The following is a 14,899-nucleotide window of genomic DNA, read 5'->3' on the forward strand; positions in this document are numbered from 1 at the left end:
CTGGGTGACATTGACCCTAGATATTCTGTATTTTTCTGTAATCTTGCAGATTTGAGGAACGAGGAAAATGGGAGTATTGAGGGTGGGAGGGTCAGTTCTTGCTGTTAGCATGAAAAATATGAATATTTTAAAAGCTAATATGAGCACAAATAGAGATACTGTTAAACATTACAAATAAAATTCTGGTATCATGGTGATATTATTCTGATTTTATCAAACACAACACCAGGAAAAGGCCAGAACCTCATTCAGTGCTTATGTGTGCAGTGGGCATATGTGTGTCTGTTGTAATTTATAATTTTAGTGTGAGAAACAACAGTTTTCTTAAGTAGGCGGAGTGTGGACAAAGCTCCAGGGTGAAGTGCAAACTTCAGAAGATGCATAATGTGGAAATTTCTGTTGTTGATTTATGCAGATCAGAGTTGAACAGATGTTAAGTCAGCTGATGTTGAAGTTTAAGTGTAGCCTAAGTGTGATATCAGTACTGTATATTTTATCAATAACAAGCATCAGAATAAGTCCGAGTGCGGTGTAATTTCATAGCTGTTAAAATATGAAAAAATGACATTTATTTAACTAATTGTCTGAAAAAAAATCTTCATAAAAACTCTTAAGTGTAGCAATTGCAATTTAATGCTATGGCTGCTCTGAAATTTCTTATGTTCCTGATTCACATAAAGGGGCTATTCTTTAATAAAGCTTGGGATGTAATGTGAGAGGAGAGGAAGGAAAGTGATAGCAAATACCAAAAAAAAACAAAGGAGAGCAGTGCTTAACATCAACTTTGCAAGCAGGGGAGGTTCTGCTAACTTGTTTTTCCATATCAGGATGTCTTGAAATATTAGAGAATGTTACAAATGTGCTGTCATCCCAGAGTTAAGTTAATTGAACTATATGTATTATTCAGCAGACACAAGCTATAAGGAAATTGTGACTCAGTAATAATTCCGTTGAAGTGTAAAATATTCAAAAGATTATAGAGTGAAATATAGATTATAGAGTGAAATTCTGATAAAATGGGAAATAGGATCAGCAAAAAGACTGCTGTGGTCTTTTTGTTTCTACAAATAGAGTGAACACAGGAAAAATGTGATGTCACAACCTAATCATATAGTGATGAATGAGGTGGGAAGGTGGAAGTTTGCCCTAATGTAAGGAGGATAACACAAAATCAGACTTGTGTCTTTTTTATGCATCCCACCAATCAATATGTTTAACAGGCAGTGCCATAGGTGTAGAAGGTAAATATTTCAGTGTATTAAATTAGAGGACTCATTTACTTTAAAATATACATTGTGATGTTTAAACTGAGAACCTCTGAAACTTAATTTGAGCTTAAAGTGAATAATGTGGAGGCATTATTGGTAAATGACATTCAGCTTGTTCAGTCCACAGTTGTGTTTAAGAACATGAAGTTTGCCATTTGCAGCTGCATGACAAACTAGGCTTTATGGAGATAATAAATATGCCTGGAGCTGGGAAAGTGCTCCATGAGTGTCTCAGCCCAGGCAGTGTGCAGGTACCACCAGTGTATCGAGCTGGTTTGTGTGTGGGTGACAGGGTGTCCTAGGAGTTAAATTATAAACTGATAATGAAATGTTTAAGAGCTTTCTGCCCACTGTTAGTGATATAGGTTAGCCATATGCCAGCCAAACATTCACAGTCTCCAAGTGTGGAAAATCCTTTTAGATCATTCAGATATTAACTTGTTTTTAATTGGCATAGTTGCTTCTTAGAATTGTCATGTGTTTACTTTGAACAGCTCTGCCTTCACATTGCAGTCTTGCCATGAATTAGGAGTTAAATGCAGGCTACATAATTATTGATTAATTCTTAATTCTTTGTGAGTTTTTTTTCCTCTTTAGCAGAAACACTTACATTAAGTCTTTTCATAAATATTCGTATCCTTAGAATAAATATGAAAGGTGAGGGGAGAGAAAGAAAGAAGAAGAATTATGCCTCTGGTGTAGCCATCCTGAAACTGAATGGTTTGATGTACAATAAAATAATACAATTAGCCTTTGGCTATACCATGCACCATTACATAATGAGTTTGTATTTACAAGAGCACTAATTCCAGCTCTAAGGTCAATCAGTACAGAAATAAAAAACTCCTTTTTTCCCCCCTTGTGTCCTGATTAAAGAAAGTGTTGTTTGCTTGATTGGGGATTTTTTTTGTGTTTTCAGTGAGTTGATTGTCTGTTTTAATATCCATCAGCATCCAACCTCTTACTGGTAATCAAGGTTCTCCCATGATGCATTTTAGAATCATGTCCAAATTTGTGAAGTCAAGGGATTTTTCAGCCTGTGTTTTTTGTTACTGCTTCTTCAACAGTTGAATTAAGTAGCTGTGCCCTTGAGGAATTTAGTGGTTGCCTTTTGCAAAATTGAAAGTATTTATTAATATGGTATTGTACCATAAATATTAAGGTGTTATGCCTGCAAGACAAACCTTACTAAATTTGCCTTTCAGTTACTTTTTTTGACAGGCTGGTCCATTGTGTGAGAACCTAGAATGATATTGCAGTTTGCAATATTTGTATTTCTGACTGCTACTGCACATGGTGAACAAACCAATTAACTTTAACCTTTTTTTTTTCCCTTGTTTGACATAGAGGTGATTTTGTCTTTGAACTCTCCAAATTTTTGTCTGGTTCAAAACCTAACAGAAATAAATTTCCTCTGCTCTAGATTGTCTGTTTTATTTCTCCTTTCCACTTTGTGTTGTTCTGGGGAGGTTCAAAGGAAGGCCCCTTCAAGTGCTGCTGGAATAAAGGTGGAAAGTTCAATAGAGAAGATTCTCAGAGCATATGAAATTTTGTGTAAGTCGCTGGCAGCACACTAGCAAGAACCTACTGCAAAGTCCTCCTTTGTCTTCTGGAAAATGCTTTGTTAATTACTCAAAAGAAAATGGACTTTATTACAGTGTGGAAGACTCTTCATCCAGTTCTTTTTTAACACAGAAAAAGAGTGCTGGAGCAACCTGTGCCATACTTCGGTTAATTTGGAGTGCACCTGCTGGTGTCAGTGAGAAGACTCTTCCTCACAGCACTGAGGATGGGGCAGGTCCAGCTGCCAGCCACATCTGCTGTGTTGACTTGGAAAAAAACCTTCTGACCCCTTCTTCACCAAGCCTTTTTGAATGTCACCTTTTGTATATCTTTATAGTTTGCTGTACTGTTTTGTATTTTATTAAATTGTACTGTTTTAAAAGCACCAGCAGCTCAGTATCTGTAGTTTTTTTAACAGAGTTTGTTTTGGATTAGGTGTGCATCATATTTCCACTGTTATATAGTCAGCTTTTCATTTTCCTAAGAAGCAAAGGCAACAATAAGAAGTCTTTTTGTTTGAAAGAAATTGCTGCTTTTATTATTTTTATTCAGTATATTTTCTTATTTGATTATATTGCCTTCTTCATTCATCTAGACACTGCTATATACTGTTTTCATTATTTATGACTAGAACTAATAATCCTACCCTTTTTAATTATTAAATTTGAATAAAACACTCACTTGTTTGCTTTTAAATTACTTAGTTGTCTTTTAACTGCATGGGAACTGGGCATTCTTTGTAGCACTGTTAAAATGAACTCTTGACTGAATTAGTTACAGTATCTCATTATTTCATGTCATGACTGTTATTATAAAAAGTTTATTTTATTGGAAACATTTTGTTCAATGTATTGTTGTAATTTTGATACAATATGAAAAATATACTGGTAGTAAAATCTGCTTATTGATGCAAATACTGTATAAAGATAATGAAATTTAAAATTTTATATTAGCTTTGCTTATATTTTGAAAAATTGTACGTCTTTTTTGGAGCAATGTTTCTCAGACTTATATTGCAGCTTTCAAGGGTGTTAATGGAAGGTTCAAAGAGTTTTGAAAAACATTTAAAATAATTTTAGATAGTTACATTAAATATTGATTACATTAATTGTTTAGATAGAAAAATCAGAAAGAATGAGCTGACTCATTGGGACACCCTCTCAGTTTCTTCAGGACTGGGAGTGCAAAAAGCAGCAATGGGTCCTGTTAGCAAGAGGGAGGTGGGGACCACGGGGCAGAGCCAAGCAGGGACAGAACAGCCACTGAAGAGAGGGGACTTGTGTGCTGTCAGCCAGTGCTGACAGGGGTTTCCTTTTTCCCAAGTAAAGATGGTTGGTTTCGGTTTCCTGTTCTGCAGCCAAGTGACAGTTTAGGGAAGGCTTTGTAAAGACTAATGAACCTGGGGGAGTGTGGTGCATTCAAAATGTTTGAGAAATAGTACTCCAAAATACATTGCATTTCAGATTTTGTGTCTGTCATTGTGGATTAAGATTGATGCAGGGTCATTTGTGGGACATTTTTAGATTGTGCCAGTTTTAGTATGTAACTTCCAAACTTTCTCTGTCAGGCTTTTCCCATGGGCCAAGTGTTCAACTCTTTAGACCTGAAAATGTTTTGGTTTTATTGCTGTTTCAGCAATCCCACTTGCCCTGGCCAGCCTGCCAGAAGTAACAGCAGCAGGAGAATGTCTGCTCCTTGGAAGAGAGTTATATCAGTGATACCACTGATCTCCAAGGCACCCAGTGGAGAAATACTTGACTGGATTTGCATGTGGTTTTGTGTCCAAGGTGCCTACATGTGGCCCTCTGAGTGGCTGCCATTGAAGCAGAGAGCTGCGTGAGCTGGTTGCTTGGATGTGACCAGACTGACTTGAGCAGTGAGGTCTCTGATTTTCAATGCAAAATGCTATGTAGATGTACCATACATCTAGGCCACATTCTGAAGGCTTTCTTTTCAACCAGAGGGGTCTGAAGACTTTTTCATTCTGTATATAAACATGAAAGCTGAACTCCTAGAGCACAAAGTGGTAATTACAGCAAGGCTCTCAGTGTGTTGAGCTACTACCAGGAGAGACCATTTAAATGTTTTACCATGTAAAAATTCTTACTAAGCTACTGATTTACTGATGTGGTCATGATAAATACTGGGGTTTTTTTAAAGAAAGGGGTCACCTATTTTTAAATTAGGATTTCCCTTTTTTTCTAGTTAGACAAGTTTTCTATTTCTTTGGAAATAAACAGAGAGATGAGTTTGGTAATGCAAAAGAAATATTGAAAATAAATGAGACATCCTAGTATGTTTTGGGGCAGTCCTACAGGATTGTATCTCCACATGGATTGGATTGGATTACGATTTCTGTCCCCTTGGGAGCTCCAGGTGCCCTGGGGTAGTGAATTCACTGTCCTGTGAGGTACCACAGTCATTCAGTGTCCCCTGTTACACTGTGTCTTCACCTCTGACAGTGTCTGACAGGGGATCACTGGCCTTCAGTATGTTGGATATCTTATGGCTTTCTATGTTGGACTGAATACCATTTCTTCCTATTGCACTCACTGTTTTAACCACCTTCCTGCGCTGAAAGATAAACCAAAATCTGCATTTGTCAAAGATGACCAAACCCAAACTGATTTCCAGGATCAACCAGCAAATTGCCTGGAGGACAAACTGACTTAAATGTCAGGGCTGTGTGTTATACCAAACAGATTCCTCAGACTTCAGTGGTTTTTTTTCCTTTTTCCAGAAGTTAGGACAATATCATTAGAACTTAAATAGTTGCAGCCAGGTATTCTAGGCTGTAACACAAGAGAAATTCTTTCCCTGTGTCCTGTAGCCCTCCAGCAGCTTGTCAGGATCACCAGAGGAACATCAAATTCTTGTAAGTCCAGAACATTTTTATGCTTGAGCATTATTTTCCCTACTGTAAGATAAAGAAATTCCCAGTAAGATGAACCACAAGCTCATGTTGACTGGCACAATTCCAGTCTCCAAGTCCCTCTCTCCTCTTACCTCCCCTTTCATGCAAATAAAGGCTTGTCTTCTTCCTCTAAATGGAGAAGAGCAAACCCACCTATGCAGTTTGTCTTCGTCTCAGTGCTTCTGCTGGTATGAGCCATGGGCAAACAGCTTGGGCTTAACAAGTGTAAACAGGATCTAGATCACAAAATCCCCTTGGCTTACAAAGCAAATTAATTCAACAGGCCACTCAGCAAGCCACGAAGTGTTCTTGTTACAGAAGTGCAGGGTAACACAAAGGTAACAAACACTGTTGTGTTAGTGGTTCAAAATGAGTGGTTCAAAACCATCTATGGCTACACTGTCACAGATAAAAATTTAAAGAATAAGATTTTTGCTTCTCTGAAAGAGGGAGGGGGGTGTTTAGGGTGTTTTTATTGTTTTGGGTTGTTTTGGGGTTTCTTGACCTGTTTTTGCCACCAATTTTATTCTTATTTTTGTAGACTTGTCTTGTTTTTAGTGGTTGTAAAGTCTTTTACCTGTCTGGTTTTTTGTGTGTGTCTTTCTCCCTCCCTTCCTGTAAATACTGGCAGTCTTTCTTTGGCCTGGCTGTGGGATACTCATGTTAACTCTAATGAGCAACAGAAGAGTTAAGCAGTATCACTGTTTATAGGAGACACCTTTTGAACATTCAACCCCAGAAAACTTGTGTCAGTTTATAGCTGTTGCTCTAAAGGTGGACTTGCAAAGTTTTAACAAGCAAATCTTAAGCATGCATTTTATTGTGCTGGAGCTACATAGCACCTAACACAGCCCTGTTCCAAAACAAGACAGTAACTGGCTAAAGGATGAGGTTTCCTAAGTGATATTTATTGTTCCAATATACAGATTGTAGAAAAGTGACACAGTGGTGGGGCCTTGGCTTGATAGGCATAGATTTGTATCACTTATCACCAGCTGATGAAAGGCAAACATTCTAGCAATGATCCTGCTTTAAACTTCTTGGGTTTTCTGTTGCAGTGTCAAGATTAATATCTAGAAAATGATAACTTATTATTCTGCACAGGAATACCCTTTTGGTCTGTCATAAAATATTGGCAATAGTGCTGGGAGAAGGATCTTTCTATGCACCTATTCAGTCCACATTTAGAGCTTCTCTGCCATCAATGCAATGTGAAATGTTTGTGTCTTTAAGTAGTTACTAAGGTCAGAAATTTTAGGTATAGTGAACTCTCTTCAATCCCAGCACTTCTTTCTTCAAGGAGTAAACTTCCAAAAAGATGGAGGAGAAAAAACTTTTTCAAAGCAAAATTCAGTATATTTTAATATTGGATTCTTTTTCGGGTGTATGAAGATACTCTTGTGCTTGCTGTTCTGCTCTTTCTTTTTCTTCTGCCTGAGTTGTGCTATCACACAAGCCAAGCCACGCAAGGCTTTTGTTTCTAGACAGCCATGTTATTAAGTAGACTAAAACAATCAAAGTTTTCTTCTAATTTGATTTTTCTGCATCTTTGTAAAGACTTAGAAAATCTTGTGAAAATCTTGTGAGAAAATGTGATTAAGAGGAAAGATCCTATCTGGTCTGGAATGATAGCTAGAATGCATGATTATTTTGCAAGGAGGATACAGTTTATTTACCTGTGAGTAAATGTTATTTTGTGAGGAGTGTACCCAGGGGAATGAAGAATAATAATAATCTCCAGTTGATTCTGTGATAGCATGTGTGCTCTGAGGGTGCAGTACCTGATTTAACAGCATCTGCAGACATAAGATGAAGCTTTTACAGTTAATTCTTAAGCTGTAGAGCAGATGGAAGGACTTGACATTCAATGTAATGCCTAGTTATGCACCTTTTGCTGTAAACTAGACTTTTTCTTTACAATGTTAGTTTATTTAAGGAATTAACTGGATTCTGTATGTTATGTACATGTTAAGATTTCACCGGTAGCTCTAGTGATCACTGATTTTATGGGCATTGGCAATAAACTTGCTGTGCTAAAGGGAATAAGATGCAATCAGAGGAGTCAATTTTATAAGTACAATACATATCCATTTGTAGATCTGTCCTCTTAGCATGAGTGGGTTTTTAGTCAGTTTAAAAGCACACAGAATGTTAGAACTGCTAACTATTTCTTTAGCTTTCTGAACTATATTCTGGTTTTGGCTTTTACAAATAAAAATGTGTAATATGTAAGGATAATCGTGATTATTTCTCTCTCTCTTTTGAACCAGCCTCTTATTCCTAGAAGCCCTACAAGCAGTGTTGCTACTCCATCCAGCACTATCAGCACACCTACAAAAAGAGACAGCTCTGCCCTTCAGGATCTCTACATACCTCCTCCTCCAACAGAACCTTATGTTCCAAGGTAAAAAAGACCATTTCACGGTACAATTTGATATAAAAAATGTTTGTGAAGTAACTGACTATTCTGTTCATATCTATTTATTAGTCTTCTCTGTAGATAATACCATATTAATACTGTATTTTGGAGGCAAAAAACCCCAACAAACCGAGAAACAGATGTTGAACAGTTTCTCAAAACAAAAACTCAGCCAAAGAGAAGTCTTGGGTGTGTTTCTTTCAATGCAGTAGTCATATGGTAAAAACCTAGTGCTCCTGAAACTGATTATGTTTACCATCACAATATTTTTATTTGATAAGAAGTGTATCCTGATTTTGAAATTATTTTTGCTAAACATTTACTACTCTTCAGTTTTTGGGTTCTGCTCTAGAAATTGAGAACTTCCAAATGAATTTTTGTTATTTTAATAACATCTCTTAAATCATGCTGATAATACAGTAGTTTGGACCAATTCAGATTAAATCTTATAATACATATTAGTACAAGCTGTAATCTTGTAGAGATTAACCTTGGTACATTTGAATTTTTTCATCAGCTTAATCCAAACAGACTATTCTTGATTTCACCTGTCACATAAGGTGCAGTGTTTCTGAATAATTTGTTTGGGCATTTCATCAGGTTTTTTGCCCATGATTAACTATATTAAATAATGTGTGTATTTTGGGTATTATCAAACTGCTCAACATCTGTTTCTCAGTTTGTTGTTGCCATTCCAAAGGAAGAAAAGCAAACAATCAAACCTCCTTTTGTTACTGGAATAGAGGAAGAGACTTGATATTTTGATGTCAATTGTAAAACCCAAAGCCTTGGTGATGATGCCCCCAGACAGTACAGCTGCTGACATATCCTCTCATGCATGGCATGACAAAAAGGGACCAACACTTGCCATGTGCTGGCTGCTTAGGAGTGCTGGTTGTGCGTTAGTGCCTGCTCATATTTATCAAGTACCTTTGGGGATGGGAACTGGAGCCCTCATCTCTAGAGGGCTGTGGCAAAGTATGTTTGCCTGATGGCTCTGGATTAACTCTGTGCTTGCAGTAAAGATCCCTCCAGGCCAGGCTGCACTGCCTTCCTTGGGCCAGCCCCTGATGGTGGTTGCAGCATCCATTAGCATCTGGCTGGTTTATGTCAGTCTCCATCCTGTGAGCTGCTGGGGTCCCCAGCTCTGTCACCACAGAAAGGCTCTTTGTGACTGGAGGAGAGCCCACAGCCCTGCTGGGGCTGCACCAGCCTCCCTCACTAAGCCAGCACCATCCTGCTCTGGGAAAGCAGCTTGGCCAAAGTGAGTGTAGTGATCAGTCGGGGTTTGTGATGCTGCACTGTCACACGAGGCAGGATGGCCTTTTCTCATCCTTCATGGCTGCCTGGGTGCCATGAGGAGGCTTTGCTTGCTCCTCAGATGGAGTCTCAAGGTGCCAGGTGAAGTAGGGGTCAGCACGCTGGCCAGCTTGGAACTCACATGGAAGATCACAGGGGCTGAAGGACTCCAACAAAGGCATATGGCCCAGTTTATCTCTTGATTACCTCTTGAATACCTACTTCTCTCTCAACTACCTTCATTTTTCTGCCCAGAAATGACTGTCTGATCAGGTCTTTTGTAGCCATCTCTAGGCAGTTGTTGCAGCACATTTACTAGATGAGTCCTGGTTCATCTAGTGTAAGAAAGGACTTCTAACCCAGCACTGCTTGCTCTCTTGTTTGATGCCTTTAAGTAATTTCCATTTTCAAAGAGTGGGGCAGGGGTAGAGGAAAGCAAAAAGATCATGGAGATCTGACAAAAAGTGCAAAGTGAGCACTGTCCTGGGGTAGCAGCTGATAAGCAGGTGCTGCACACTGGATGTGAAACTGCATGGATGTGCCTATTCAACTTGTAGATCTGAAATGATTGTGCAAAACTATGTCAAGTAGCCATGTCTTAAAAGTATCCAATGTAAGACCAAAAATGTAAGGCCAACATTGCTCCTCTGCCCTAAATCACAAAGTGCTAGATAGATTCCAGAAAAAAACAAGAAAAATTAAGAGTAACTGCACATCAGTTTTATTTCTGTAATACTTTTCAAGAGAAATCAGTGAGATGGATAAATCAGTAAAGAACTGAGCAAACAGAAATGTGTGAGGTAACTGGCATATAAATGCATACATATGCATATGTGCTGTGTGATCCTGATGTGGGGTGGATTTAATCTGTTTCAGCATGTGTTTACTGCAATATTCACAGTATAAAAAAATCAGTGTCTTATCTCAATATATTAAAAAACTTTTCTTTTTAACTGAAGGGATGAAAAGGGTAATCTCCCCTGTGACGATGTTGGCAGACATATAGTGGGGAAGCCAGTTCATACAGGATCTGAATCTCCAAACTCGTTCCTGGACCAAGAATATCGGAAACGCTTCAACGTGGTTGAAGAAGATGCAGTTTTGTACTGTTATGAGTATGAGAAAGGAAGAACAAGCGGTCCTGGAAGGAGAGAGAGCACACCAACATATGGTACAGCATTGATCTCATAAAGATAATCACCATTTGTTGATTTTAGGATTTTCAGGCATCTGCGTTTGTTTTTAACCATGAAAATATTTCTGGTGGCCATTGATTTTGCTGAGAATTCAGTACTACTTTAGTCTAATTTCAGCTGAAGAGCTTATTCTTTCATAGGAAAGAAAAATATTTACTATGATAAGTCCTGTTTAAAATTGATGGGTTTTCTGAATATATATTTTTGCTATCAGCTTAGTTTTCCAGACTATGTTTCACTATAATTTTATTGAAAAAAGCATATACCAGAAGCTCATATTTTTTTTACTAAAAACCCAGAATGGAAATTTTCTCTCATTATAAGGGCAAGATTTGAAGAAGCTTTGGAGTTCAGCTTTGGAAAAATTTTCTTAGGTATAACAATCAAACCCCTTCAGATTTACCAAGTGATGACATGCTGCTTTCATGCTGCACTACTCTCTAAAACTCTCTAGTTTTTCTTTAGTCCAGAATTGAAGTAAGACTGATGACAATGGTCTTTTTTTTAGTAATACTGTATTAACCTCCTGTAATTTCGTGTATTGCAAGTGGTGGCTTTTTACATTTAGCAGTTCCTCATTATTTGAGATCATAGGTTGTTCAAAAAGGAATTTTGCGTGTAAACACACTTGTGTATTCATGCTACATCCACATTTTGGATTTTGGCTTATTTAGGATGAGAATTCAGGAACAATTTCTGGTAAGAGCTCTGGTTCTCAAACCCTTGTACTCCAGCTTATTTTACCCTTGAAACTGTTGGAACTCTACCTAGTGTGGTAACTTGTTTAGCTTTGGACTGGGAGAACTGGTTTTCTGTTGCCAAGTATAAAATTGTACAGACATAGAGTTGTTAGTTTATAGAAGAAAATGAAGAGGAAATGTCATGTTTAAGAAAGGTATTTTGACTGCTACAGTGTTAGCTGAGCACACACTTGAATATTTTTTCAACCTACCTGCTGTGTTACTTCAGCTTTAAAAGTGAGCACAAGCTGTATGTTAGAGTCACTAACATACAATCCTGTCATCATGTCCCTTTGTGAAGAAAATAGATGGAAATTATGAGGAAGCACAGATTTAGTACATCATGCAACCCAGCCTCAAAATCACCTGGGAACCTTGATATAAATTGAACTTGAGCTGTGTAAAGTATCCTCAGGACCTGGAGCAATGTGCTTGCACAATATGAAAGGTTGCATTTTCACAAAATGCACTCTTTCTACACAAGTACCCCACTCTGCTGAAAAATCTTCAGTATCCTTTTGATTTCAAAGTGTTTTCAAGTATTTTCTAACCATGCCCATTCTGTGCAAAATGACTGCTAAGTTTTGAAAATGGATATATCAATTTTATTACTCCAGTATTTCAAATATTACAATTGGTGGCTGCAGTCAGTTCCGTTAACAGAGATGTACTCACTGTTCCAGACATTAAATTTTAATACTGGTGGTTGAGAGTGGAGAACACATTTCTTCTTCAAGTACTGCTGAATCCATTATTTTGTTATAGGATAGGTTTTTTGCCTTATTTTTTTTTTATGTTAGCAGAAAGGGTCATAAAGACAAGGATCAAAGACTCCACTGAAAATCAGTCATTATTTAACACATTTATTTTGCAGTCTTTCACTTTTGATCTCACTTTTTTTTAATGAATTCAAGTCCATTTTTAATGAATTGTCAAGTCCATTTTCGTTTAAGTGTATATTCTAAAAATATTACCATTTCAACATTAAATTCTAAAGTTTCCCACATGGCATTTGTTAACATAAGGTTTGTGGGTAGGCATGACTGCAGGGTTTCACAGAAACCTGGAAAACTACAATAACACTCTTGTGGCTTATGGTCACCCATTAAAGAAGGTGAGTGAGAGTTCCCAGGCCTAGAGAAATAATTATTTTCAACATGTACTTACCATTAATTTTGTGATGTGTCAACTTTTGACAAAAATTTTCTCAGCTCTCCTTCATGAGAGGTTAATAAGTGCCTTTGTAATTTCTTTACTGGAATCTTTTGACATTTTTTGACAATGTTAACAAAGATATTTCTCTTTCATGCTCTTACTGGCTTTGTGGTCTTCCATAGTTGCTGTTAATTCGCCTTGGAAAGCTTCTGTTCACATGCAAGATAAAAATTTTACTGAGTGTCCTCCCAATGGAAAAGAGACTAGGGAATCATAGGGGTGTAAAAACAAGGTTGTTAGGAGAGGAAACAAGCAAATGAAACTTGAGTTTAAGGAAAGAAACAAATTTGATCATTGTAGTTTTAATGCCAAACACAAAAGCAGGTACTTTGAACAGCTGAAGGTTTTAATGAAAATTTGTTGGTACTTTTGATAACAATCAGATTTTAACCATCAATTTTGTAGCTTTTCTATTTTATTAGGTGTGCAGGTCCTGTTAATAAGATACTGTGTGTTTAGCCTCACAAAGAAAATAAGATTTTATTTCTAGAAAAAGAAACTTTTGAGAGCTGTTTCTGATCAAGTAAACATGAGCCGAATACATCTCTGCTCAGGAAATGACTGTGTGCACTAAATCTCACCAGCTTCAATCAGGCTTAATTATGTGTCCCTAAATAGTAAAATGAATGGTAAGAGAAAAGTTTAAAATATATGTGATTTTCCTAAGTAGTGAAGTATTTGTGACCTGATCCTGTGGTCTGAACAGAACATACAACTTTTTTTTTGTCAATATTTTTTTTCAGATGATAAAAAGTTCTACCATTATGCTGCCTGCATGGTGTTGGTGTGTTTGCCATAGACCCGGTACTTCAGCAGGGAGATGGACATGTTTGAATACTTGTTTTCATTATAAACATGTCTCTTTTTTTCAGTGTATCATGGATTTAATCTCAAGAATGTGGAATAAGACTTCCATGTAGGGATTTTCTACTAAAGTAATTTACAGGACTTTTGAAGTTTTTACTTTAAACTTTGCTACTTTTAAAAGCAAAATATTTACTTACTTTTTGGATTTGTGACTGGTAGGTTGATTTAAAAAGAGCAAGGGCTGATCTTGTTGGGAAAACATTTTGTTTTCAGTCTGTCAGATAATATGTCATGTGTTATGCTTCTCTGGTTTCAATACATTATTTACCTACACTTTGTTTCAATACACTATTTAACTTACTAATAAATTCAGACCACTCTAAGTGGCCCCACTAAGTTCCAGAGCACACTGATTTCACTGATTTCCAGCTATATATGTGCAATCCTTAAACAGAAATCATCATTTACACATTTTTTAAAATCAATTCAGCAGCTTCCAACCAAAACTTTAAAGATAGGATAGTCTTCAGCTATTCTTTTTATTGCTGTCTGAAGTCAAAGTGAATTTAGCAATAATAATGTACTTTGTTTTCTGTGGATGAAATGCTACAAAATAAACTACATGTAGAGGTTTTCTACTTCCTTTCTCACTTAGTCACTGATGGATCTTGTAAGCCCACCAGCAAATATGCTCTTTATGAAGGTATTTCAGTGATATGCACAAGTTTCTGTTACCAACAATTCTCATGTGCTTTAAAACAGTTCTCCCATGTGTGTGCCAGGGGCTTCCAGAATAAGAAATAGATACTGCTCAGTGAAAACTGAAGTAATTTGAATGCGTTTGTCAGTGTCAGACGTCACTCCACTGATGACTTTGTAGGGCACTGGATTTATTTTCTAAACTTAAAAAAAATTCCATTAAATACTTAGCTGCTTCTTTTCTGTTAAAGAGAACAGAACTCCGGTCTTAACCTCTTGTTCAGAGGCAATGCTGGATCCTCTTTCGTAAGCAACCCTGTAGAATTGCAGCTTAGCACATAATTTGTTCTTTCTTCTAAAGAATGTTGGGTTAATGCTGCCTTATGGTGCATGATCTCAATTTTTCCTCTGTTTCCAGGGAAGCTGAGGCCTATTTCTATGCCAGTAGAATATAACTGGGTGGGAGATTATGAAGACCCCAATAAAATAAAAAGGGATACTAGGAGAGGTAAGTATTCTGAACACACATCTTATGCAAGGCATTGTGGGTTTTATCTTGCTTTAAGCTATATATTTCAACATAATTTTGCTGCTTGCTTAGCTGTATATGTTTGTGAACCTGTTTTGGTATTTTCTTTGTTACATATGCCTAATTTTTTGCAGATTCTATTTTAGGATTGAGGAAGTCGGTTCTAGAGCAGAATGGGATTTACATCAGAATCAAAGAGGATAAGTTCTTCTGGGTTCTGAGGCTTGGATGCATAACTCCATGTACAAAA

At 37.1% G+C, this 14,899-nt stretch overlaps 1 protein-coding gene across 5 annotated transcripts in view; it reads left to right on the forward strand.

Annotated features, from left to right (window-relative positions):
• CNKSR2 (connector enhancer of kinase suppressor of Ras 2) overlaps window positions 1-14,899 on the forward strand; it is a 205,411-nt gene that overhangs the window by 114,197 nt on the left and 76,315 nt on the right. For all 5 annotated transcript variants that reach the window (XM_041399957.1, XM_041399958.1, XM_041399955.1 and 2 more), the window contains 3 exons: window positions 8,016-8,149; window positions 10,423-10,634; window positions 14,539-14,628. In XM_041399957.1, the coding sequence (XP_041255891.1) occupies window positions 8,016-8,149; window positions 10,423-10,634; window positions 14,539-14,628 (436 nt within the window). The remainder of the gene's footprint in view (window positions 1-8,015; window positions 8,150-10,422; window positions 10,635-14,538; window positions 14,629-14,899) is intronic.

This window comes from Onychostruthus taczanowskii, unplaced genomic scaffold (genome assembly GCF_017590055.1).
Source record: "Onychostruthus taczanowskii isolate IOZ18803 unplaced genomic scaffold, ASM1759005v1 scaffold17, whole genome shotgun sequence".
Taxonomy (NCBI): domain Eukaryota; kingdom Metazoa; phylum Chordata; class Aves; order Passeriformes; family Passeridae; genus Onychostruthus; species Onychostruthus taczanowskii.